Source organism: Sorex fumeus, unplaced genomic scaffold (genome assembly GCF_029834395.1).
Source record: "Sorex fumeus unplaced genomic scaffold, SorFum_2.1 ptg000091l, whole genome shotgun sequence".
Taxonomy (NCBI): domain Eukaryota; kingdom Metazoa; phylum Chordata; class Mammalia; order Eulipotyphla; family Soricidae; genus Sorex; species Sorex fumeus.
In genome coordinates, this window is record NW_026606148.1 from 4,401,548 (window position 1) to 4,427,077 (window position 25,530).

The window sequence follows — 25,530 nt, forward strand, 5'->3', positions numbered from 1 at the left end:
GAGTTGAACCCGCGTTGGCCGTGCGCATCGCAAGCGCCCTACCTACTGGACTATCTCCCCGGCCCTGCTCATGTGTGTGGTGAAGGCCTAAGAATTGCTACCCGCTTGGCAGTTTGGCGTGTGGGTTGAATGACAGCTCAGTATTCCGAGTCATGAGAGCTCGCGAAGGAAGGCTGGAAGATTCGGATGAGAGGCCAGAGTGATGGGACAGCGAGGAAGACTCTTCCCGCTGTGTAGCCAGGTTCCATCTCTGGCACTGAGTAGGATCCCCCGAGTCTGCCAGGAGCCATCCCCGAGCGCAGAGCCGGGCAGAAGCCCCCAGCTGCTGGGTGGGGTGCGCACCGACTCCAATGCACTGTGGCACTGTCCTCCCGTTGTTCATCGATTTGCTCGAGCGGGCCCAGTAACGTCTTCATTGTGAGACTTGTTGTTACTGTGTCTGGCATATCGAATACGCCACGGGGAGCTTGCCAGGCTCTGCCGCGCGGGCGAGATACTCTCGGTAGTTTGCCGGGCTCTCCGAGAGGGGTGGAGGAATCGAACTCGGGTTGGCCATGTTGGCTGCTTGTAAGGCAAATGCCCTACCCTCTGTGCTATCGCTCCAGCCCACCAACTTCCATAAAAAGAAAAAAAATTTTTTTCCCTATGAGAATGCAGTGGTGGAGGGTAAGAGAAGAGTCTTGGTGGGTAAGGGCGAGAGGTGAGAGGGAATTGGAGAGAGGGTTTGCGGGGCCCACAGTGATTCTGGAGAACAGTCTCTCTGCACGTCCCCTGGATTTCTGTCCTGACGACCCGGCTGTTTCTAGGTTGCTTGTGGAGCAGAGACAATGGACTCCCTGGACCACATGCTGACGGACCCCCTGGAGCTGGGCCCCTGTGGGGACGGCCACGGCGCCCGCATCATGGAGGACTGCCTCCTGGGGAGCACGCGGGTCAGCCTCCCCGAGGACCTCCTGGAGGATGTGAGTGGGCATCCCGCACCCCTCTCTGCTCGGGCCCCGCCAGGCCAGAACACTTGCCAGCCCTGTCTTGTGTGTTTTCCAGCTTGATAGCGTGACAGTGAGCGCCAGCAAGGAACCACCTGTTTTTTACGTCATGCGTAGAATTCGGGGGCCAGGGATGTGATGGAGGTCGGGTGCATCCCTCTCCCGTGGGGGGGTGGGGCCCTGGGTTTGATAGCCCCAGGACTGCAGGGACAGGAGCCACGGCACAGCGCCAGGCGCAGCCCTCTGTGCAAAGGAAACCAGGGGGCATCGCCTCGTGTGCTCTGGGTGCCAGCCTGTCTGCAGGCTCTGGCCCCCCCGGGGTGGGCTGGCCCCTCCTCATCTCTGAGGTGGGGCTCAGTTATTAAGTGCTTGCTGTGTGCAGAACATGTAAGTATGCTGAATCGCTGCATGTTGCCACTGTTAACGTACTGATGAACCTACGCCAGCAGCTGCATGCTAATCCCCAAGTTTGGAGAGTCAAAGCTCAAAGATGAGCGGAGATTCCTTTTACTTGGAAAAACAGACGTGAGCGATAGGACAGTGGGGAGGGCTCTTGCCTGACATGCGGTCAACCTGGGTTCTGTCCCAGACATCCCATACGGTGCCCCCCCGCGAGCACTGCCGGGAGGAAGTTCCTTAGTTCCTCAGGAGTCGATCCTTAGTGCCAAGCCCTGAGCATCCTTGGGTGTAATCCGAAAACCAAAAAAGAAAGAAACAACTCAGAACTAAAAACAGACGCGTTGGTTGGTACAGCGGGGACTTGTGGCTGGACTTCAGAGCCAGAGAAGCAGGGAGCAGAGAAGTCAGACCTCCACGCCCGCACCCGCTCTCTGAACAGCCGGCCTCTTTCTTGCCTCCCCTTCTCCGTGGCCCCTGGACTCTCCCAGCCCGAGATATTCTTCGATGTGGTCAGTCTGTCCACGTGGCGAGAGGTCCTGAGCGACGCTCAGCGGGAGCACCTCCAGCAGTTTCTGCCTCGCTTTCCCGAGGATGGCCTTGACCAGCAGAACCAGCTCATCCTCGCTCTCTTCCGCGGGGAGAACTTCCGCTTCGGGAACCCTCTGCACATCGCCCAGAAGCTCTTTCGAGGTGGGTGGCCAGCCCAGGGGTCATCTCCCAGAGGGGCGGACCGGGGGGGGGGGTGGCTTGACCCATTGGTCACCTCCCAAAGGGGTGGACTGAGGTCGGTGCCCAGCCCAGTGGTCATCTCCCAGAGGGATGGACCACGGACGTGGCTCGACCCAGGGGTCTCCTTTGAGAGAGGCCGGAAGCGGGTCCTGGGGTGAGTGTTCCTCTTGAGGGTGGGGATGGGGGTGGGGGTGGCTGCTCTGGTGGTGCTTGGGGGGCCGACCCAGTGTTGGCTGCATGCAAGACTGTTGCCTTCACTGTCTTATCTCTCCACCCCGATACTCCTTTCTTCCTTTTATTCTACTTATTTTCTGACAGCTGAGTAGAGCGGAATTTTGCTCTATGCTTTGCTGCCGGGGCTAATTTTCTTACAACTGGCACGGGAAGCCTATGAGCCATCGGTGTTTTGTTCGGGCAGGAACCAAAGTGTGTCCCCACTTTCCAGACCAGGGAATTAAACATCACCAGCGTTCTGTGTGCACCCTGCATGCCTGGTGGTTAAGAAATCTTCAAAAGGCAGCTCGCCCTTTGCTTTACCGTGCGTGTGTCTGCGTGTGGCGTGGGCGAGTGCCACGGGAGACAGGCTCCTCGGTGTGGCCTCCGACCAGGGCCTTCCTCCTTGGCATCTCGGCCCTCATCCGGCAGACTGGGTCATGGGAGAGTCTGTGCTCCTCTCTCTGCCTGGGCCTCCAGGCCTTGAAGTCGTTTTACGTAGAGAAAGAGAGTGAGGATCCATCTGCACTTCATGTGGGTGTGTGTCTGTGTGTGTGTTGTGCGTGTCTGTGTGCGTGTGTTGGGGGGATGCCATTCTGGAGGTTGCACCACGTGGTGCTGGGGCGCAGCCAGGAAGGAGCCCAGGCTCTTGATCACACACAGCCCGAGCCCTGTCGCTTGAGTCCCACGCCCCTCCGCGTGCCTTGTGTTTGGAGCTGGGGTCCCGCTCGGCCTTTTTCTTATCACTCTCCAAATACTAACCTTATTTTTCTTCTTTATTTTATTTTTGTCGGGGGCCGGAGGGAGGGCGGGAGGCACAGTGCTCAGGACTTACTCCTGACTCTGCACTCAAGTTTCACTCTTGTCAGGACACAGAGGACCACATGGCCTGCCAGGGATTGAACGGGGGTTGGTCGTGTGCGAGGCAAGCACCCTACCCCGTCCATTTTTTTTTTTAATGTTTATTAGTGAAACACCATGAGGTACACTTGTAGACTTATAAATTTTTGTGCTTGGGTTTCAGTTATACAATGATCGAGTACCCATCCCTCCACCAGTGCCCATTTTCCACCACCACGGATCCCAGTATCCCTCCCACCCCCCATCCCCCCCATCCCACTCTGTCTCTGTGGCAGGGCATTCCCTTTTGTTCTCTCTCTCCTTTTGGGTCCTGTGGTTTGCAAAAGAGGCACCGAGTGGCAATCATGTTCGGTCTATAGTCTACTTTCAGCATGCTTCTCCCATCCTGGGAGGATCCTCCCAACACCCTTTATTTGGTGCTCCCTTCTCTGTCTGAGCTGCCTTTTCCCCTGGCATGTGCAGCTGGCCTCCAAGCCATGGGGTAATCCTCCTGGTACTGATCTCGGCTATTCTTGGGTATTAATCTCCTATTTTGTTACTTTTTGTTCCCCAGATGAATGCAATCTTTCTATATCTGTCCCTCTCTTTCTGACTCATTTCGCTTAGCATGATACTTTCCATGTAGTACCACTTGTATGTAAATTTCATGACTTCATCTTTTCTAACAGCAACATAGTACTCCATTGTGTAGATGAGTGCCCAAGAACAGATGACCGGTCCAGTTTTTGACAGTTTTTGGCTATTGCTCAGAATGCCGTTATCTGACTAATGGTCTTCATCAAACACATCCCCCAGACCCGGGGGAGATAGGCCCTGTGCCAGTTATGGGGGTGTAATGGGGGCGCTTGGGCTTGGTCGCACAAGACCTATTGTGGGGCAGTGACCGAGGCAGGCACACAACGTGGTACAAGGACAGGAAGGGGCGCCTCCGGAGAGCTGTGCCACACAGGCCTCAGGGCCGGCCGTGACTGCTGCCGTTCTTTCTGCGTTTTCATCAAAAACACTCTCACATGGTCTCTGTTACTACTGCCCCGGCTTCATCGTGAAAAACCGTGAATGTCACAGTGGGTTGAATGCCTCGCGCCAAGCAGCCTCCACGTTCCTTTCCCAGATGTCCGTGGCCAGGGCGGCTTGGACGAGGCCCCATGTGTGGCCCCATGCGTCGGCGCCCCCGCGGCTGCTCTTGGCCGTGGTTCCGAGTCCCTGTGTTTGGGGTGGTCTGAGAGAAGGCAGGGCTCCTTGCCTGGGCTTTGTTTCCTGTTTCCTCCCCTGGCCTGGCCGTCGGCCCCGCGCAGCCGTGGTTGATCCCTGCCTCCCCCCAACGCGGTCCAGCTTGGCGCGGGGCTGAGCACACGCCGCGCACGTGGGAAGCCGCTGGCCGCTGGGCGATGCGGTGGCCTCCCTGCTCTTTGCAGACGGACACTTCAACCCCGAGGTGGTCAAGTACCGGCAGCTGTGCTTCAGGTCCCAGTACAAGCGCTACCTCTCCTCGCAGCAGCAGTACTTCCACCGGCTGCTGAAGCAGATCCTGGCCTCGCGGAGCGTGAGTACTGCCAGGGCCCGGGCAGGACGCTGCCCCTCGCTCGCTCCCCGCCACGGGGTCCCTGGCGCTGAAGATGCTGGGATATGAACAGAGTAGGGGAGATCCGGCCAGAGAGATGGTATGGCGGGTTGGGTGCTGGCCTGGTTGAGGGGCTTGATCTCCGCACCTCCTGGGGGCCCCTGGTCCCTGCCAGGAATGATCACTGAGAGTTCGGAGCCAGGAGTCAGCCCCGAGTGCCGTCAGGTGTGGCCCCAAAATACAAGAGGGAGGGAGGAGAGAGAGGGGAGAGAGAGAGAGAGAACGACGTTTCAGCCGGCCAGGAACAGTAGCTTCGTCTGCACCAGGCGGGGCCGATGCTTGCAGGGCCCACTGGGTAATGCCCATGTGTGGACAGTCCCCACAGCAGCCAGGCCCTGCCCGCGGCTGCCGCCAGCTGGCTTATCCCTCTTCTTAGTGTCTGGTGCTGGGGCCAGTGTCCAGGGCCTCACGTGTGCGGGGCAACCGTTGTACCGCTTGGCCGCCATCCCAGCCCCAGCTGCTCTGTCTCCCGGGGGCGCTGTCCACTCCGGTTTGAAATCCTCAGGGGTCTGCTCCATGCCTTGTTTCTGGTCACAGTCCAGACCTTTGTCATTGGGACCAGCTCGGAGGGGGCGGAGGGGAGGTGCTTGTGTGGCTGTGCCGGGTCCGACGTGTGCCTTCTGCTCTCTCCCCAGGACCTCCTGGAGACGGCGCGGCGGAGCGGCCCGACCCTGTCCCTGCGGCACAGGCGGGCGTCACCGTCCCGCGCCCCCGAGGTGCGGGAGTGGCGCGCCCAGCAGCGCTACCTGAAGGTCCTGCGGGAGGTGAAGGAGGAGTGTGGGGACACGTCCCTGTCGTCGGACGAGGAGGGTGCGTGTCCCCGGGTGCCCGCGGTGGTCGGGTGGAGAGCAGAGTCCGCGCTGGCTGCCCTCTGTCCTCTCTCCATACTCCCTTCTCGAGGAGCCAGCTGGGTGGCCCAAGTGTGTGACGGGCGGGCAGGGGGGCGTGGGGAAGCCCCTCCGTGTTCCTGGTGGGGGGGGCTCGGCCTTGGCTGACCCCGACAGCCACTTACCCAATCTCCCCTGTTGGAGTCCACAGCCACGTTGGATTTACAAGAAAAATTTTCTTTTGAAGATCTTGGCTCGTGGCTCCCCGGCTCCCCGGCGCGTTCTCCCAGCCCCGCAGTGCCCCTGCGGGTGGTGCCCACACTGTCCACTACGGACATGAAAACTGCAGGTGAGCCCCCGCAGAGGCGGGCGGAGGGTCAGGGGTCGGTCTGGACTGGCAGGCGTGGGCCCAGGGGTCTGTCCAGACCGATGGGCCGGGGTTGGCGTGGCGGGAGGGCGGGGGGGGGGGAGGGTTCTTTCGAGTCGGGAGCCCTGTGCAGCTTGGAAAGTGGCATCGCTCTTGAGGGACCCACGCAGACCTTGTGAGGAAGCTGCCTTTGCTGCGCCAGCTTCCCCTGGGAGAAGACCAGCCGGCATTTTGGGGTGAAAGCAAGCAGTCAAGGCTCTTCATTTATGTTTGGGGGCCTCACCTCACTGTGCTCAAGTCTCAGTCCTGACTCTGCATTCAGGGGTCACTCCTGGTGGGGCCTGGGGGTCTGTACAGGGTGCCAGACATCGAATCTGGGCTGGCCACTTGCATGGCAAATGCCCTGCCCACTGTACTCTCTCTTCGGCCCCAAGCTGCAGAATCTGGGGCCAGAGAAATTCCACACCTGGCAGATCATCTGCAAGGTCTTGGGTTTGACCCCAGTGTTGCCTGCGCCCCTCAGCTCCGTGGGCCCAAGTACCAAAATGCATCGAAGCCACACACCTGCGCTCTTGGCCTGAGCTTTGCAGCCAGCTGCGTTTTTGTTTTTGGTTTTTTTTTTTTTTTCTTTTTTGGGTCACAATGCTCAGGGGTTATACTCCTGGCTCTGTACTTGGGAATTACTCTTGGCGGTGTCTAGGGGACCACATGGGATGCTGAGGATTGAACCCAGGTCGGCCACATGCAAGGCAAACGCTCTACCCGCTGTACTACCACTCTGGCCCTGGTTTGTTAAACAAAAGGGCTAACTCAGGTCATGGCATCTCGCGGGACACTTTTTTTTTTTAATTTTTATTAGTGAAACACCATGAGGTACAGTTGTAGATTTACAGATTTTTGTGCTTGGGTTTCAATTATACAATGATCAAATACCCATCCCTCCACCAGTGCCCATTCTCCACCACCACCAGTCCCAGTATCCCTCCCACCCCCCTTCCCCCCATCCCACCCTACCACTGTGGCAGGGCATTCCCTTTTCTTCTCTCTCTCCTTTTGGGTGCTGTGGTTTGCAAAAGAGGCCTTGAGTGGCAATCCTGTTCGGTCTGTAGTCTACTTTCAGCATGCATCTCCCATCCTGGGAGGATCCTCCCAACACCCTTTATTTGGTGCTCCCTTTTCTGTCTGAGCTGCCTTTTCCCCTAGCGTGTGCGGCTGTCCTCAAAGCCATGGAGTAATCCTCCTGGTACTTATCTCAGCTCTTCTTGGGTGTTAGTCTCCTATTTTGTTACTTTATGTTCCCCAGATGAATGCAGTCTTTCTATGTCTGTCACTTTTGAAGTTGGGGGAATTTCTCATTGGGCTGGACCTAAAGGAAGAGTGTGCAGAGCCATCGTGGGTGGGTTTGGGGAGCAGCTTGGTCCCCGAGGTCACTGTCCCCGGCCATGGAGAAGCTAGAGAGTTGGCCCTGAGACAGGCAGGTGGCCAGGTCCTGTGTCAGCAGGACAAAGGGGACACAAGAGCAGGGACTGGCTCGCGGAGGGCACGGGTGACGTGCGAGATTGGGAATGATGAGTGACGCGGTCCGTATGCTCTGGTTCCTTCTCAGATAAAATAGAGTTGGGAGACAGTGACTTGAGGACGATGCTGAAGAAGCACCACGAGAAGCGGAAACGCCAGCCCGTAAGATGGGGTGGGGGCTGAGGTGGACTGGGCGGTCTTCAGGGGCTCCAGCACAGGCTCTGATCAGTCACTGCGGGGGGGAGGGGGAGGCCCCCAGGAGCTGGTCCACACTGAGGTGTGAGAAGACAAACATCACCTGGTCGTCTGTTCTCTAACTCAAGCGTTCTCGTGACGCTGCTCTGGCCTCTTTCACCCCCTTCCCTCCCAGCCAGGCAGAGCCCCCAGGTCGGGGCTGTGCTGCTCCCTCCTTCCCTGTTACTGTAACACTCGGCACCCCAGTCCCGGGGACCTCAGTGTGTTGTCCGTGCGCGCGTGCCTCCGTGTGTGCGTCTGTCCGTTGCTGTCCTGTTGATGGGCAGATGCCCTCCCCGCCACAGCAGTGTGTTCGGACTTCCTGTAGTGGCTCTTCCCGAGACCCAGGCGCCCCTGAGATGCGCAGCGCGGTGCTGGGGAGCTTGTGTTGTGGGCAACCCCGCTGATCTGGATTCGATCTGGCACCCCAGAGGGTCCCCCAAGTCCCACCAGGGGCGATTCCTGGGCCAAGAAACAGACATAGCATGTGAGCACTACCAGGTGTGGCCCCCGAACCAGATGGGATGAGAAATGCAGCTCACCACAGCGTTGCGGCCTGAGGGTACGGGGCGCGTCCCGCTGCCTCCCTGCAGAGCTGTGGCCTGTGGTCACCCCTCACCGGCTCGGGGCCCCCTGGTGTCAGCTCGTTCGTGTCAGGCTTGTTGGAGGCGGGCCGCTGTTGTGCCCAGATGCTTCTCGGGGCTCTCCTAACAAGTCTCTGAATGTCCTAGGATCACCCGGATCTTCTGACAGGGGACCTGACCCTCAGTGACATCATGACTCGGGTCAACGCTGGCAGGAAGGGCTCTCTCGCAGGTAAGGGATGTCCCCGACGCGGTGCCGAGTCGGCCTGCACAGAGGTGCAGCCACGTCGGCTTCTCGCCGTGACCTTCGTGTTCTTGTTGTGGCCTTTGAGAGATTTCGGGATAGACGATGAACACGTGGATGGTTGAGTGTTTACGAAGAGTCAGAAGTGAGCTGCAAGTCCCTCGTGGGGTTTGGTCTTACGAAAGAGCCCGATTGGGGGACCCGAGTGATAGCACAGCAAGTAAGGCTTGCACATAGCTGACCCGGGTTCCATTCCCAGCATCCGGTATGGTCCCCCGAGGACCACCAGGAGTAATTCCTGAGCCCAGAGGCAGGAGTAACCCCAGTGCGCTGCTGGGTGTGACCCAGAACGAAAACAAGAGCCTAATCTTAATCTTACCTCTGAGCAGCTCTTTGCGGGTGCTCTAAGCAGAGTGCTCTAAGCGGTGTGCTGCAGCCCCATCTCTCCCTGCTCTTTCCGTCCCAGCCCTGTATGACTTGGCTGTCCTGAAAAAGAAGGTGAAGGAGAAGGAGGAGAAGAAGAAGAAGAAAATAAAAATCATCAAGTCCGAGGTGGAGGACCTGGCGGAGCCCCTCAGTGGCCCGGAGCGGCTGGCCCCGCTGTCTCAGGCACCCTCGCCCCTGGCGGACCCGGCCATCAAGGAGGAGTAAGCGAGCCCGGGGCAGGAGCCCGGTCCTGAGCGCTGGCCAGTGCGTTGCCTGGTGACCTGGAGCGCCCAGGCCGGTGTGCTCGCCCCTCGACTTCCCTCTGTTGTTCCTCCGATAGGCCTCTGGAAGACCTCAAGCCTGGCCTGGGAATCAACGAAATCTCTTCCAGCTTCTTCTCTCTTCTCTTGGAGATCTTGATGCTGGAGGGACAGGCCAGCCTTCCCCTGGTGAGTGTGTGGGCTCGGCAGCCACCCGCCTGCCAGGACTGGACGTGCAGGGGCCCCTTCGGTGTAGTTGGAAGTGCAGGGGCCCCTTCATTGTAGCCGGAAGTGCTGTGGCCCCTTCGGGGTAGCCGGGAGTGGTGGGCGCCTTTGGGGTCCACGTCAGTGTTTTGTAGCCTTTTTTTCTGCTTGTCACCTGTAGCAGCCTTTGCTGGCTGCTTTGACAGAAATGAGACTATGGTGGCAGTCTGCATCTCACTGCTGGTGGCCGTAGGGTGGCAGGATGGGGCACGCTGTGTGGAGCTGTGGGCGGGCAGGGCCTCAGGTCCTGGGCCCAAAGCCGGGGCTCAGAACCCGGGTCTCCTGTGGACTCGGTGTCACCAGGCGAGTGGGACGACACAGACGCCGTTCCCCCTTGCAACTCTTCTGTGGGGTCGCCCGCGGGATGGGGGCCGGGACCTGACCTCTGCCTCTGCCGCCCACAGCTGGAGGAGCGGGTGCTGGACTGGCAGTCGTCTCCGGCCAGCTCACTCAACAGCTGGTTCTCCGCAGCCCCTCACTGGGCCGAGCTGGTGCTGCCCGCCCTGCAGTATCTTGCCGGAGAAAGCCGGGGTAAGGCCCTTTGACCCCTGGAGGGTCGGCGTGGCTCTTCCTGTTTGTCTGTTCTCATGTTGGGATGGTGGCCACTCCCCGCGGGGATCAGTGGTGCTGGTGATGGAGCTCAGGGTACCTGCATCCCAGGCCGTGGCCCTGCCCTGGGGACAGGCGTGTCCTTGCTTGTTAGAGTAACAGCATCGCAGTCTCCGTCCACCGTGGCTTTGCAGAGCACCGTGCCTCAGAGGTGCTTCTCGGCGCTGGGCAAAGGCGGTCACTGTGGTTGAGCGCTCTGGCCCCGGTGGCGTGTCCATATCGGACCCCTTTCTTGCAGCTGTGCCCTCCAGCTTCTCTCCGTTTGTTGAGTTCAAAGAAAAAACCCAGCAGTGGAAGTTGCTTGGTGAGTGGCTTCTATCCCCAACCTGCCTGCCGCCACCCTCATTCCCGCGTTTCCTTTCCTCGGTTCAGAGAATGTAAATAAGGACAGCGCCCAGCCGTGTCTCACCCACCGAAGGACTCCAGCCCCCTTTGGGTGGTGCTTCCTGGGGTGGGGGCACCCCCATACCATGGGGAGGCCGTGAGGTGGCTGGCAGCTTTAGTCCTTACAGTCATGGGCCGTTCTCTTTTTTTGAGGGGGTGAGGACCGAGCCACCCGGCGGTGCTAAGGGCTTACTCCGTACCCTGCACTCAGATCGCTTCTGACAGGGCTCAGGGAACCAGATGGGATGTGGTGATCAAACCGGGTTGGCCACGCGCAAAGCAAGGACCCTCCCTGCCATCTTGTCCTATCATCTCCATCCCCTGTAACCAGACCTGTCACTGGGCATTGATTTACGGTGGCAGAATGACTTTTTCCTTTCTTACAACCGGGCTTTTCTTTCTCGGTTTGTTTTGGGGCCACACGCTGTGGTGCTCGGGGGTCACTCCCTGCTCAGTGCTTGGGATGATTTGACAGTGCTCGGGGGAACAATGTGGTGCTGGACTTGAACCCACACGCAGAGCGTGCTCTCTGCCCTTTGAGCCGTCTCCCCGGCCCCAGGCTTGGCGTTGCAGGACCTTGGACACAGCAAGATTTGGAGAGCGTCCGGGAGTCAGGCCTCGTAGGGAACCGGGGTCCTATGGCTTGCAGGCCAGAAAGCCTGCTTCCCTTGTCGGCTTGACGAGGGGCCGCTTGGGACGCAAACACTCATCGTATGAAATAGATACACGTTCCATTAGTTTGGGGCTTGGAGGCCACACTCAGCAGTGCTCAGCGTCTTAACTCATGGATCACTGCTGACTGGGCTGGGACCCTAGGGGATGGTGGGGATCACACCCAGGTGTTTTCCTTTGCTACAGTTTTAAAGGAAAAGTATTGAAGTCTGGTGCTGGGCCAGTGCCATAGTACAGCAGGTAGGGCCTTGCGCGTGGCTGACCCGGTGTGATCCCCAGCGCACCGTGTGCTCCCCCGAGCCAGCCAGGAGTGATCCCTGAGCGCAGAGCCAGGAGTAACTGCTAAGCATCACTGGGTGTGGCCGCCCCCCCCCCCCAAAAAAAAACAAAAAAGGATGATGCTAGTTGGTGGTCTGGGCACTGGGGTCGCGCCTGCTGCAGGGACCCCAGCCGTGGGCACAGCAGGCAAGGAGAAGGGGGTGCCGGTGGGGTTCTGAGCCAGCTTGGCCCGTTCCCTCCCTTCTCACAGGCCAGTCCCCGGATAACGAGAAGGAGCTCGCTGCCCTCTTCCAGCTGTGGCTTGAAACCAAAGACCAGGCCTTCTGCAAGGTGCGGGGTGTAAGGAGTCCCACGGCGTCTCCTGGACGCCTGCAGTGGGCCGGATGGCTTTGGTCCCCTGACCTGCCTGTTTTCCTTTTCTCCAGCAAGAAAACGAGGACAGCTCCGATGCCACGACCCCCGTGCCCCGGGAGTGAGTGTCCCCCGTTCTCTCTCAGGGCTGGCTGGGGTGTGGGGTCGCCGCCGGGAGGGTTTGCTGACGTGTCTGGGCCGGGGGTGCTTGACAGGGCCAGGCACCCCGAGTCTGGCCTGCCTGCGCGCTGGGGGGACACAGCCCCCTCAACCAGGCCCTTTGCCGTGGCATCACGGGCTGCGCTGTCCTCATGCCACCTGCGTGTGACCACATTCAGGGCTGTTAGGGTAAGTGACCAACGGTCAGAGGAGGGTCCCCGCTAGGATTCCGTCCTTTCGTTGGTGTTGGGGCCCCACCCAGAGGATCTCGGGGTGCTGCTGCGTCTGTGCTCGGGGACTGCTCTTGGTGGGGCTCCGGGGCCCGAGCCGGGGTTGTTGGTGCACGAGGCCAGTGCCCGCCCTCTGTGTCCCGCTGGCGGCTCTCCGGGTCCTGTTCCCTTGACCTCCGGTCCCGAGTGTGTCCTCTGGATACTCTGCCTGGGGTGGTCAGTGGCCACCCCAGCTCCGGCTCTGCCATGAAAGTCCATGCTTAGGTTTCCCGCCCCTAAGCGGCGCCCCTATTCCTGGAGTGACACGGTGACCTGCCATGCATTACCACCGGGGCCTGTGCTCACTGCTGCGCGTGTGGCCCCATCTTTGAGCTGGAAACCCGCCCCCACGAGCGACATCTACCCATTGGCCGCACCCCTGCCTCCGGTGGCTGGTGGCCGTTCCTTAGCTTTGTTCCCGTCCTCCCTGGCAGTGCTCCGGGGATGGCTGGTCACGTCCTGTGCGATTCAGTGCTTCCAGGCTTGTCGAGGGCGACGGCGTTCTAGGGCCGATGGTATCAGGGATTTTTCTTTTGTTTTCTTTTACACGGTTCTAGAATTCTTTTTTTTTTTTCCAGCTTTTGGCATCACACCCAGCGATGCTCAGGGGTTACTCCTGGCAGTGCATGGGGGAGCTGCTGGGGATTGAACCCGGGTCGGCCGTGTGCAAGGCAAATGCCCTCCCCGCTGTACTATGGCTCCGGCCCCCAGTTCTAGATCTTTACAGTCTTCCTTTGCCCATCTGGGGTCGGGCCTACGAGGCAAGCACTCTGCGGCACAGCACATCCCCAGCCCTATTGAAATTTTTTTTAACTCCTAAACAGTACTCCGGGAGCCTGGGGGTCCTGCTCCGTGGTAGCCCACCATGTGGGCTGGATGAGTTGGTGCTCACACAGCAGTGCTCAAGAGCCTCACCTGGCAGTGCCCGGCGGAGCAGGGCTTCACACTGCACGGCCTGACGCGGGTTCCTAGCTCCCTCACCCCAGGCCGAGCATTCAGTTTCTGTGATCGGCTTGTTACTCTCCGGCGCGTGGGATCCGGTTTCCCAGCACGACCAAGGGGCGACCCCACAGGCCCACTCGGTGCCCAGCGGTTTCTCGCTGGATTCGAGTCTGTTCATTGACCTGTGTCTTCATCTTTATTTCGGGTAACAACTGGCAGTGCCCAGGGGCTTCTCCCGGCTCTGCTCTGGGGTCACCCTTGGTAGTGCCCAGGGCTCCATCCTGGACCTCAGTCAACCGAACTGTCTGATGCAAGTGCCGTATTATGTGGAGGATGACCTTGGAATACAGTTTGAAGTTGGCCTGTCATGAATCCAGCATTGTTGGCTTGGTTGATTTTGGGCGGCTCTACCCAACGGTGCTCAGGGCTTACTCCTGATTCTGTGCTCAGAGATCACTCCTGGCGGGCTTGGGGGACCATCTGGGGTGCTGGGGATCAAACCTGGGTTGGCTGCAGGCAAGGCAGGTGCCCTGCCCGCTGTACTGTCTCTCCAGCCCTGGTTTTGCTGTGGTGGTTTTGAAATTTCTATGTAAAACGCCAGTAGAATTTTGACAGAAATATGCGGATTCTTCACGTGGCTTTGGGTGACAATGGATATTTCGACAGTTCTGTTCTAACCCAGGAGCATTCATTTTTATTTCCATCCATCAGAGTCTTGTAGAATCTTGTAGTTTGCAGTCTTTGTCGTTCTGTATTGTCGCTAACTGAAGTATTTTATTGCTTTTGGTGCTGTGGTTTGGTTCTTTGGTCAGATTCCCCCGATGCCAGCAGGGAGGCCTGAGCTGTATGGGTAGACCCAGTGTCTAATCGGCACAATCCTGGTGAGGCCCAGGCCCCCGCAGTGGGCAGACTGGCAGGACCCTCTGCGTCTTCCCAACCCCCAGAGTGTCGAAAACATGGGGCTTTGACGCCCTCCGCCCCGGGCAGGGGCTGCCCGGAGACTTGAGGTCTTCTGAGGCTCAGGGGTTCCTGGAGGGATTCTCGTTTGAGTTTTGACGTTGTTACGGCGACAGTTGTGGGTGCTGGGGGAGGGCCGCTGGGCCCAACATTCTTTATGTTCTAGAAGAACCGACTACGTGGTGCGGCCCAGCACGGGGGAGGAGAAGCGGCTCTTCCAGGAGCAGGTAGGCGGGGGTGGCGACCGGGCCACAGGGCAGAGCCTGGAGACGCGCCCTCAGGCCAGGCCGGGGTGGGCGTGGGCACGGCGGGGAAAGGGATGAGGGATACTTGGGGGCCTCTCGCCCCACATAGCGGAGCCCTTGCACGGTGCCCTCTGTGTCCCCCTGCTGGTAGCTGGGGTGTCAGGGCCCGTTCTTCCCCGTGGCAGACGAGGCTTCGTGGCGTGGGCCTGGCTCCCTTCCCGCTTGGGGCCCCGCGGCCCTCTCCGCCCCGCCCCACGCCCAGGCCTCTGAGCTCGGGGCCCCTGTCCCCCCGCCCCGCTGTCCCTGCAGGAGTGGCACCGCTACAGCCAGCCCCACAAGGCCTTCACCTTCCGCATGCACGGCTTCGAGTCGGTGGTGGGGCCCGTGAAGGGCGTGTTTGACAAGGAGACGTCGCTCAACAAGGCGCGGGAGCACTCCCTGCTGCGCTCCGACCGGCCCGCCTACGTCACCATCCTGTCCCTGGGTAGGCGCGCGGGCCCACCCCCTGCCAACCTGCCTGCCCTCGGCACCCCCCTGTTCCCCCCACGCCACCCCACCCCCCCGGGCCTCCGGGCAGGAAGGGCTGGAGAGAGTCAGGTGGCCTTTAAGGACTCTGGAGGAGCGGGGGCGGCGCTCAGTGCTCTGCCTTGGTCTGGGCTCGGGCTTCTCTGAGGTTGGGGAGTTGGGCCACCCTGGGGGTGCTCAGGGCACTGTGTGGTGCTGGGATGCGCCCACTCGCTCACTCGCTCTCCTGGTTCTCTCCTTTGCTCCCCCCACCACGCCCCTGTCTCCCTCTCCCTCTCCCTCTCCCTCTCCTCCCTCCGTCCCTCTCTCCCTCTCTCCCCTTCCCCCCACCGTCCCTCCCTCTCTCTCTCTGTCTCCTCCCATTTCGGGTTTTGGGCCACACCTGGCAGTGCTCAGGGCTTACTCCTGACTTTACGTCCAGGGTCACTCCTGGTGTTTGGGGGACATACGAGGTGTCGGGGAAGATACCTGGGTCAGCCGCGGCCAAGGCCAGTGCCCCGCTGTGTCCTGTCGCTCCGGCCCCTCTCCTGTGCTGTCACACGGGAATCGTCCGAAGGCTCGCCGGCTGGGTGGCGCCTGATAGAGGACACTTGCAGCCGTGCTGGTGCCCGTTTCTCTAGAGAAACCCCAGACTCCGCCTCTCCCACGCATGACGCGAAAGGCAGAGCCGCGAGGGAGTCGCCTCGGAGAGTCCGTTCCCGACACGCCGAGACACGGGCAGTTGGGCGCGCGCTGCTGCCCTGGGAAGCGGCAGGATCCTAGCAGAGGGTCCGAGACCTCGGGCCGATTCTGAGCAGCAGTGGGCAGGGAGGGAGGGCGGCATCGTTCCGGTGTTTGTGACAGGCACCCGGGTCCCCACGTGACGTCTCGACACCGCACAGAGCTCTGCCCGGGTGCCGTGACAGGGTGCCGGGAACTTGGGTTTTGTTCTTCCCTTACTGGCCGTCTGCCCCTGCGCTCTGTCCCCAGCGCAAGAGGGTCTCGGTCTGGTTTGGTCTCTGCCGCCGGGGATCGAACCCAGGGCACCACACGGCACTGCTACCCTCTGCCCGGCCCAGCCCTCAGGTGTCTGGACCTTGCGGAGACGAGGCTGAGCCTGTGGCCAGGCCGGCTCCCGGGGGCCCATGTCCACGTCCGCGGGTCTGAGAGCCACAGCCAGAGGCTCGGGTCAGGGCAGCGTGTGTCCCCAGCGCAGACCCTGCTGACTCCTGGCTGTTTGCCTCTCTGCTGGCGCCTGTCACAGTCCGGGACGCCGCGGCCCGGCTGCCGAACGGCGAGGGCACCCGCGCCGAGATCTGCGAGCTGCTGAGAGACTCCCAGTTCCTGGCCCCCGACGTCACCAGCACGCAGGTAGCAGGAGCGTGGATGAGCAGATGCGAACTCTGCCGCGTGCATTGGTCGGGGGGGGGGGGGGGGGCAGGGCCAGGCACAGAGGTGCTAGGGTGGGGGGTCCCTCCTGTCAGTGCCTAGGGGGCCACTCTGTGCTGGCCCTCAGAGCATCACCCTGGCCTGAGTCTCACACAGTTTACGAAGCTGAACAAAGAGACCCCGGAGGCACCCGGGAAATGGAGCCGGGTGGGGGCGTCCACTTGCTCTCGGTGTCTGTTGGGGGTCCACGGCTCCGTCCACATGAGCTGGCCAGCCGCTCCCCGTCAGAGGCAGCACCAGGGTCTCCGTCCACCCAGCGAAGGCAGGGGACTGTCCCTGCGCCATGTCTGACGCTTCCTCGTCCTGTCTTGCCCCACAGGTGAACACGGTCGTGAGCGGCGCGCTGGACCGGCTCCACTACGAGAAGGACCCCTGTGTCAAGTACGACATCGGCCGCAAGCTGTGGATCTACTTGCACCGCGACCGGAGCGAGGAGGAGTTCGGTGGGTGCCGGGGGTCGGGCCGGGCTCCGCGTGGGCCTCTGTGGCCGCGGCACTGACACCCGCCTCTCCCGTCCACGCAGAGCGGATCCATCAGGCCCAGGCTGCGGCCGCGAAGGCCAGGAAGGCCCTTCAGCAGAAGCCCAAGCCGCCGTCCAAGGTGGTGAGTGACTGTGGCCGGCCCCCCGCCTGGGCAGGGGGGTCGGGTGGCTCGGCCCGCCCCGCCCCCCAGTCCCCTCTGAGCCGGCCGTGCTCTCCCCTCCAGAAGGCCGGCAGCAAGGAGAACGTGGGGAAGGGCCTGGGCTGTGTGGCCGCCGAGCAGAGCCAGCTGAGCCTCAGCGACTCGGGCCTGCCCCCCACCCCCGTCACCCCCGCGACGTCCACCCCGCCCGCTCTGCCCGCCACGCCCATCTCCCCCCCGCCCGTGGTGTCCACCAGCAAGAGCTGCCCCGGCCCGGAGCCTGCCAAGTCCAGCTCAGGGTGAGCCTGCCCTTCCCGTCCCCCGCCCGCCGCGGCCTCCAGGGCGCCCGCCCTGAGCTGTCGGTTCTGTCCCCCCCGCACCCCGCGCCCGGCACAGCGTCCTCCTGGTGTCCTCGCCACCCATGCCGCAGCTCGGAGCCATGCTCTCCCCGACGGCCAGCCAGACCCCGCCCGCCTCGCAGACAGCGGCCCGCGTCGTCGGCCACTCGGGCCCGGCCGGGCTGCCCCAGGTGCGCGTGGTGGCCCAGCCCAGCCTCCCTGCCACGCCACAGCCCTCGGCGGGGCCCACGCAGGCGCTGCCGCCGATGCCCCCCGTGCCCCAGATCCGGGCCCCTGCCGCCACCACCACGCAGACCAAAGTCGTCCCCCAGGTAAGTCGGCCACTCCGAGCTTGGCAGGCAGCCTCGGGTCTGGCTCTGCCACTCGGGGCACTCACAGAGCCTGGCGAGCGTGGCAGGTGGCCAAGTTCCACACGGAACTCCGGGGGTGCAGGCCCGAGCCCCCCAGGGAGAGTCTGGGTCTCCAGCCCCTTCCCAGACTGGCCTGCCGGGCTCGAGGCATTAGCCAAGGGCCTCCCTCGGCCGCACCTTGTTGACTCTGGGAGGTGTGAACTTTGTCCTTGCCCCGTGGGAGTGAGGCAAGGCACCGAACGTGCCAACTCTCTGAAAATTCCCACGTTCTGCACAGACGGGAGGCCGTGGGCCGTGTCCTCGTCCCCGTGTCTAACCTGGCTCCTGGCCTCGTGCTCTGACCTAGACAGTCATGGCCACGGTTCCGGTCAAGGCCCCGGCGGCATCGGCCAGTGGGCAGCGGCCTGGGCCCGCGCTCACGGTGACAAGCCTTCCTGCCAGCACCGCCAGCCCCGCCAGCAAGCCCGCCACGAGTGGGCCGGGGACGTCTGCGCCGAGTGCGTCCACGGCAGCTGTCATTCAGAATGTCACGGGCCAGAACATCATCAAGCAGGTGGGTGTGTGCGGGCCCCAGACGCTGGGGGGCTGGGGGACGCTCCCGCCTTTCCTGAGCCAGGGGGCGGGCAATCTGCTCAAGAGTTTCTGGCACGGGCGCTCGTTGCCTGGCTCCAGTTAACATCCCCGGGTTAAACTTCACTCACCTCACTGGCATTCTCGTTTCCTTGATTCGTCCCCGCGTGGCCATGAGCCTCCAACTGGCACGTTGGGAGGGATCGTCAGGTCAGGGCTTGTGGCCGTTGCCTAGGTTCACTTTTTTTTTTTTTGGGTCACACCCGACAATGCTCAGGGGTTGGTTACTCCTGGCTCTGCACTCAGGAATTACTCCTGGCGGTGCTCGGGGGACCCTATGGGATGCTGGGACTCGAACCCGGGTCAGCCGTGTGCCAGGCAAACGCCCTACCTGCTGTGCTATCACTCCAGCCCCTGGGTTAACATTCTCACTCTCCCAGCGCGGGGCCCGGCATGTGTGTATCCCCAGGTCACGCGTGAGGAAGAAGCGGAACCGCGTGAACTACAGTGACGCTTACAGGGTTCGGGGGCCTTGTGTGTGGGCGTGCTTGGGGGTGCCCGGGCTGCTCCCGGCTGGTGCGTGCCGTGTGGGAGCACGAGTCCCCTCCTGACCACCGTGCTGGGCCCCAGCTCGCACCGTTCCTCCCCCAGCCCTGCCTGACGATCACTGAGCTCTCTGGGTGCACTGTCACAGCTGGCCAGGCTTTGTGGCATCTGACACTGGCGCCTTCCACTGTCCGTGCGACTCGTTTCCTCAGAGCGGGACAGATGGATGCTTCCCGTGTGGGCTCTGATGCCTGGCCGGGGGCCGCTGGGGCGACCAGGCCGGCGAGGGGAGATGAGGTCAGTGGGAGATGTCTGATGACGCTGCAGAGGTGCAGCTGGACCAGGTCGGGCTGGGGGATGAAGCCTGCAGGGGTGTGGCCGGGCGAGGTTCTGTTACGGCATGGTGGTACTTGGGTTTGGGTTTTGAGGAGGGCTCACACATGGTGGTGCCGGGGGCTCTGTCCTCAGGGAGGCACGCCACGGCTGGGGGGCTCTTGGGCCTCTGGGCTTTCCTTCGGAAAGTGAGGGGGCCTTCGGAGGCGCGGCCTTTTCCTGTAATGAGCCTTTGAGCCGTCCCGAGACCTCCTGCTGTGGGGTGTGCCCGGGAGGGGTTGGAGCACTGTCCAGGTAAGCGCCCTGGGACAGCCGGGGGACGGCTCTGAGGAGAGCATGTGGGCAAGGTTTCCAGTGGCTTGGCCTGGACTCTGCCAGGGGAATGGAGAGTTAGGCGTGGTGACGCTTCCCAAGAGAAGACAGTGCTGCAGGGCTGGGTCTGACCTCAGCAGCACCCCTGGGCACGGGGCATGCCTCAGCTGCGGGCACAGCTCTGGGCTTCGGCCCGACACCCGGCGTGGGCACTGCGGAGAGGGGCTCACCAGGTCGGCCTCCGCAGCAGAAATAGTGATAGTCTGGGTACGTCTGCTACAGCAGGCAGGAGACCGTCGGGCCGCAGAGCACAGTGGGGATTAGGACAGGCTGGGTCTTGCTGACTGTTGGGAGTTTTGGGGGTTTTTTTGGTTTGTGTTTTGTTTTGGTTCGGTTTGGGACCACAGCTGGCAGCGTTTGGAGGAGCCCGTGTTTCTGGGGACCAGACCAGCCAGCCCCAGGGTCCTGCACTCGGCCCATTTAAGTCGTGGAACGCGTAGCAGCATGTTTGTGGTTGTGATGATCTCCCAGTGCTCATTGGGGCTCCTGACGCTGTTGTTCGGGGGTCAGTCCTGTCGGTGCTGGGTGCCAGACCCGTGTCAGCATCCACACAGGCAGGGCGAGTAGACCGGGAGGCCGGCATCTGTGCGGGAGAGGCGCCTTGGGTGCACGTCCCTGGGGCAGCAGCTGGTGCTGGTAACCCTCATGCCCTACCACAGTCCCCACGTGGGCGCTACGCAGGTGTCTGAGGCAGTGGGGAGGGCGCGAATGCAGATCTGCAGGTACATGGGGAGCTGACTCTGTGTGCTGGTTGCGTGCGCTCGCTCTCTCTCTCTCTCTCTCTCTCTCTCTCTCTCTCTCTCTCTCTCTCTCCTCCCCCCCCCTTTTTTTTTCTGTCTTCTGGGCCATACCAGTGATAGGGATCTCTTCTGGTGGTTGTGCTTGGGGGACCACATGGGATGCCGGGGATTGAACCCAGGTCGGCTCTGTGCAAGGCCAGTGCCCTCCCTGCTGGACTATCACTCCAGCCTTTATTCAGTCCTTTGCCGGGTCAGAGATGTGTATTGAGATCTCGGTCTCGGTCTGCATCGGATGTAGCAGCGCCTCCAGAGAGACGGGGAGGAGAGGAGAGCCACGCTGGGCGGTGATGGCTGTTGGGACCCCCGAGAGGCGGTGCCTGGATTTGTCACAGCGTTGACATTGCGGGGGACCACCGCCCACTTCCGAATGACTCGGAGTGGACACGGGGAGGGCCGATCCCGGGGTTGGCAGGCGCGGGCGCGGGCCGGCAAGTCCACACGTGGGCATGTCTCTCCCTCCAGGTGGCAATCACTGGGCAGCTTGGTGTGAAGGCCCAGGCGGGCAGCAGCATTCCGCTCACGGCCACTAACTTCCGCATCCAGGGTAAGGACGTGTTGCGTCTGCCGCCCTCTTCCATCAGCACCGACGCCAAGGGCCAGACGGTTCTACGGATCACTCCGGACATGATGGCCACGCTGGCTAAGTCCCAGGTCACCACAGTCAAACTGACCCAGGACCTCTTCGGGACAGGAAGTGGCACTGTGGGCAAAGGCATCTCTGCCACCCTGCACGTCCACGCAGCGGACAGCCCCGGCAAGGCCGGTTCAGCCAGTGCCCCTCCGTCCACTCCAACAGGTACCACCGTGGTCAAGGTGACGCCTGACCTCAAGCCCGCGGACCCCTCAAGCTCCGCGTTCCGCCTGATGCCCGCCCTCGGTGTGAGCGTGGCAGAGCAGAAGGGGAAAAATACGGTGGTCGCTGCGTCGGACACCAAGCCCGCCGCCACCATCCGCATCGTGCAGGGCCTGGGCGTGGTGCCCCCCAAGGCGGGCCAGACCATCACGGTGGCCGCCCACGCCAAGCCGGGCTCCTCAGTGGCCAGTGCCTCTGGGACTGTGCATCCGTCGGCCGTGTCCTTGCCCAGCGTGAACGCCACCGTGTCCAAGACGGTGGCTGTGGCTTCGGGGGCAGCCAGCACCCCCATCAGCATCGGGCCGGGAGCCCCCGCGGTCCGCCAGGTCCCGGTCAGCACCACGGTTGTGTCCACGTCACAGGCTGTGAGTAACCAGCACATCGGGGGATGGCAGGGTGGGGGCGCGTCCACACGCTCGCGCTCGGAGCCGGCAGCTCTCTGGTGGACATGGGGCGCCTCTTGGTCCCCTGGGACCCGGGGGAGGGCTTCTCTGCTGGGAGGCTGTGGCCTCGCGAGAGCGTGGGCTGTGTCCTGGCTCGGGGGCCCAGCCCGGAAGTCGGGTCCACATGGCGTCTTTCCCTCCCGTGCTCCTCCGTCACGGGGCCAGGCAGCCTCCTCCCGTGTCCCCCCATCATGGGGCCGATCACTGTCAACCCTTCTTGGGTCCAGGTTACTCTGGTCGTTCTGGCCTTTGTCCTCCTGGTCTCGTTCCTGAGCGTGTCCGCGGGGTGGAGAGAGCCTCGCTCCGCCCTGGCTCCCCCCCTAGAGTGACCGCCCGAGCTCGCTGGTTTCCCCAGGGCTGGGTAGATGGTGACCTCCCTGGCCGCGGCGGCCCCCGAGGGCAGCTGCTGAACTCAGGCCCGCCATGGCCGGGTCTGGCTGAGACTGTGAGTGTTCCTGGCGCAAGGGCTCCTCCAGCAGCCCAGGACCACAGGCCCCTTCCCTGTGCCCGCCCACCCCGGCGAGTCGATCAGCACTGTCGGCCTCGGCTTAACATCTCCACGCCCGGCCCTCGCACCTCTCTCGGCCCAGGGTCATAAAGATACCGGCCTTGGCTTTTTCTATTTTGGGGCAGGGGGCGGATCAGATCACTCAGCGCTTGGGGGCTGCCCCGGACTGGGTGCTGGGCGGTTGCTCCTCCTGGCGGTGTGCGGGCCGTGGTGCGCTCCGGGCCCCCTGCCTGCCCAGCGCAGGGTGCTCCAGCTGGCCCCAGCCTTTGTTTTCGGAAAAGGTTTTCGAAGGAGCGAAATTGGTAAGTCGCGTGGAGCAGGAGAGATTCCGCCTCCTCCTTTCCCGAGTCTTCAGCATCGTTCGTGTCCCCACGAGACCCTGTCCCAAGCAGGGCCCAGGTTCAGCGTGGGTGTTTGGGGGTGCACACGCGTCTGCCTTTGTCGTCTAAATGAGGAACGTCGTTCTGGGGAGCGGGGGTGGGGCAGGCTGGGGGCTGCAGAATATACACGTCCGTGGTTCGTTTTTGGTTTTTCCCCTTCTGGGTTTTGGGCCACCCTCCATGGGCCGTAGATTCTCCTGTCTCGGTGCTCAGGGGTGGGGTGCCCTGGCGGTGCTGGGGTTGACCTGGGCTCACGTCAGGCCACGGAACTGTCCCCGGCCCCGAGACTGACTCTCCAGTGCAAGCTTTGGAGCCGGTTTGGCTACAAGCCAGAGAGACGGAGGAAGGAGGACACTGGTGAGGGCCAACAGCTCTGCCTGGGGCCTGGGGCCACAGAAGGGGAAGTAACTGACCCAGGGTCACCGGAGAGGACGCGAGGACGCAGCATGCGCGTTCCACGCTAGTCTCTCTGCTCACGCAGGACAGCGTGACCCGGCGCGGCTGTGCCCTGAGTGGCTGTGGTGGACCCAGACGTGTCTGCCGGCCTCTGGGCTCAGCTCCGGGGTGCTGGCGGCACTTCCTGCCTGGGTCACGAGCTTGCCCCGGAGGCGGGGACGTGCCTCTGGCTCAGGACTGTGACCACTGTGGCTTTGGACTGACCGGAGCCGCAGACTCCACCGCGGGCTCCCAGACACGCTCCTCGGCCTGCACCCCTGGCTGGGGCCGGGCCTTCCGCCTGGCTGCGCTCCTGCGCCTGCCCGAGCTGACCCCGCTTATCTCTGGGAGGGGCAGAACGTCCTTGAGGCCGGGCCTGTTCCCAGGGTGCAGACTCCGCCCAGGGTCCCCAGGTCAGGAACGGGAGAGGGGGGCTGCCGCGGGAGCTCCGGGGCCTCTCCGGGCAGCTGTGTCACCCCCTCCCCGCCGCCCATCCCTGGGCAAGCAGCTCTGCAGGGGCAGGAACCGTCCACTGACACCTCGAAAGAGTGGCCGGGCCGAGCCCGAAGGCACCCGAGCCCCCTTCACCCTTCACTCTCCCCCCCCACCCCCACCCCCCTCCCCCCGAGCTCGGGGGCCCCGCTGCTGTCCCAAACCCAGGCCACTGTCTCTGTCCGCAGGGGAAGCTGCCGACGCGGATCACGGTGCCGCTCTCGGTCATCAGCCAGCCCATGAAGGGCAAGAGCGTGGTCACAGCCCCCCTCATCAAGGGCAACCTCGGCGCCAAGTACGTGCTAGGCCCGGCCAGGGTCGGGTCTCGTGGCCATCGCGGGCTGGGACTCCGCAGGTGGTGCTCGCCAGCAGGGCTCGCAGGGTCTGGCACCCTGCAGGGTGTGGGCGGTGGGTGTCCATGGGGGCAGCGGTGATGCCAGGAGTCCAGGGCCCGCGGCTGCCCCTCCCACCCCAGGAGGCCCCCGTGCCGGGAAGAGAAGGGGCCCTCCCTGCTGGCGACCGTGCCTGCGTCCACGTCTGTCTGCCCGTGTCCCTGCCCGTGACCCTGCCTGTGTCTGTCCCTGCCCTTGCCCGGGTCCCCGCTGCCGTCCCTGTACCTGCCGCTGCCCTTCTCACTGCCTCCCCTCTGCAGCCTCGGCGGCCTGGGCCGCAACATCATCCTGACCACTATGCCCGCGGGGACCAAGCTCATCGCGGGCAACAAGCCCGTCAGCTTCCTCACGGCGCAGCAGCTGCAGCAGCTACAGCAGCAAGGCCAGGCCACCCAGGTGAGGCCCCCATCCCCCACCCCGTCCCCTCCCCCCGCCCCGGGCCGCCACGCACTGACCGCAGTGACCCTGCCCGCTCTCCCTGCCTCTAGGTGCGCATCCAGACCGTCCCCGCAGCCCACCTGCAGCAGGGCACCGCGGCGGGCTCCTCCAAGGCCGTCTCCACCGTGGTGGTGACCACGGCCCCGTCCCCGAAACAGGCGCCCGAGCAGCAGTGAGCGAGCGCGCGAGCCTGCCCCTGGGGCCCAGCGAGAGCAGAGGGGGCCCTGCCCGCCCAGGAGCCCGCGTGTTGGCGGTGGCCGGGACTCTGCTGCCACGCCAGGACGGGCCGCGCCGGGCCCCCAGGCTGTCCCAGCCCGCCCGGAAGTGTGAGCGGTGGGCGAGGTGGACAGCGGCACAGAGCACTGGAGCTCCCAGGCTTCCTGGGGACGAGTGGTCTGGGCAGGAGTGGTCCTGTCCAGAGGTTTGGATGTAACTTATTTTTTTAAAGAACCTGTTGCACATTTTTATCAGTGGGAAGCTGGACTCTAGCGCCCCCCACACACAAACACGCACAGACGCGCACACACAATATCTTTCCGCCAGCGGGAGCAAGGGACAGTGACTGTCTCCCGGAGTCTGGCTGATGGGGAAGCTGTGAGGTTTGGGTCGGCTCTGAGCTGGCCCGCAGGCCTGGGCTTGCATCTGCCAGCCCCCGAATGTGGGTCATGGGCGGCCGAGGGGCCCGTGTCGGCTCCGACCAGGCTGTCCCTGAGCACGTCTGCTCGGCCCAGGCCGGCACCCCCGTTTTTGTAAATAAAGTGTCATTGAAACACAGCTCGACGCGTTGGATCTGGAAAGGCAGCGCGGCAGGGTTGGCCCCTGTTTCCGGGGGCCGTGAGACAGCACCGGCCTCCGAAGAGCTTCGTCTGGGTCTCCCGGGCCTTGGCTGTTCACCTGTCACAGCCGTGATCTCATGCGCCATTGCAGGGTTTGATCGTTGGTGATCTCAGGTGTGGCCGTCAGCATGAGTTACGACCTCAGATGTCAGTACTGAGTTGGACCCGTTGTTAGCACTGGGTTAGAGCAACTGATCTCAGGTGTCATCTGTTGCCAGCGCTGGGTCAAATCAGCTGTGATCTTGTGGTCCACTGTCAGAGCTGGGTCGGATCAGCTGTGGTCTCAACGTTGTCACTGTCAGAGCCTGTTTCAGATCAGCCGTGATCTCATGTGATCCACCGTCAGAGCTGGGTCAGATCAGCCGTGGTCTCGTGTTGTCCAGGGCTGGCATGTGCCTCTGTGGGTCCTCCTGACACTGAGCAGGGTCGGGGGGCAGAGCTTCTCTTCC

General features: G+C 62.6%; 1 protein-coding gene across 4 annotated transcripts; it reads left to right on the forward strand.

Moving 5' to 3' along the window:
- The first annotated feature begins 811 nt into the window (after nucleotides 1-811).
- Nucleotides 812-25,010, forward strand: NFRKB (nuclear factor related to kappaB binding protein). Of its 4 annotated transcripts, none has more exons than XM_056131445.1 (25): nucleotides 812-962; nucleotides 1,874-2,075; nucleotides 4,604-4,731; nucleotides 5,445-5,619; nucleotides 5,848-5,985; nucleotides 7,610-7,683; nucleotides 8,487-8,571; nucleotides 9,050-9,230; nucleotides 9,350-9,458; nucleotides 9,938-10,064; nucleotides 10,381-10,446; nucleotides 11,728-11,807; nucleotides 11,903-11,949; nucleotides 14,322-14,382; nucleotides 14,710-14,884; nucleotides 16,169-16,275; nucleotides 16,673-16,796; nucleotides 16,877-16,956; nucleotides 17,059-17,273; nucleotides 17,371-17,644; nucleotides 18,030-18,236; nucleotides 20,767-21,522; nucleotides 23,604-23,710; nucleotides 24,068-24,203; nucleotides 24,296-25,010. In XM_056131445.1, exons 1-25 carry the CDS (start codon nucleotides 828-830, stop codon nucleotides 24,419-24,421), a joined length of 3,915 nt encoding a protein of 1,304 aa, XP_055987420.1. In that variant the 5' UTR covers nucleotides 812-827; the 3' UTR covers nucleotides 24,422-25,010. The 4 variants fall into 4 exon arrangements, with proteins under 4 accessions (XP_055987420.1, XP_055987423.1, XP_055987421.1 ...); XM_056131448.1 differs by having other exon boundaries at nucleotides 20,848-21,522; XM_056131446.1 differs by having other exon boundaries at nucleotides 14,325-14,382.
- Nucleotides 25,011-25,530: the final 520 nt, after the last annotated feature.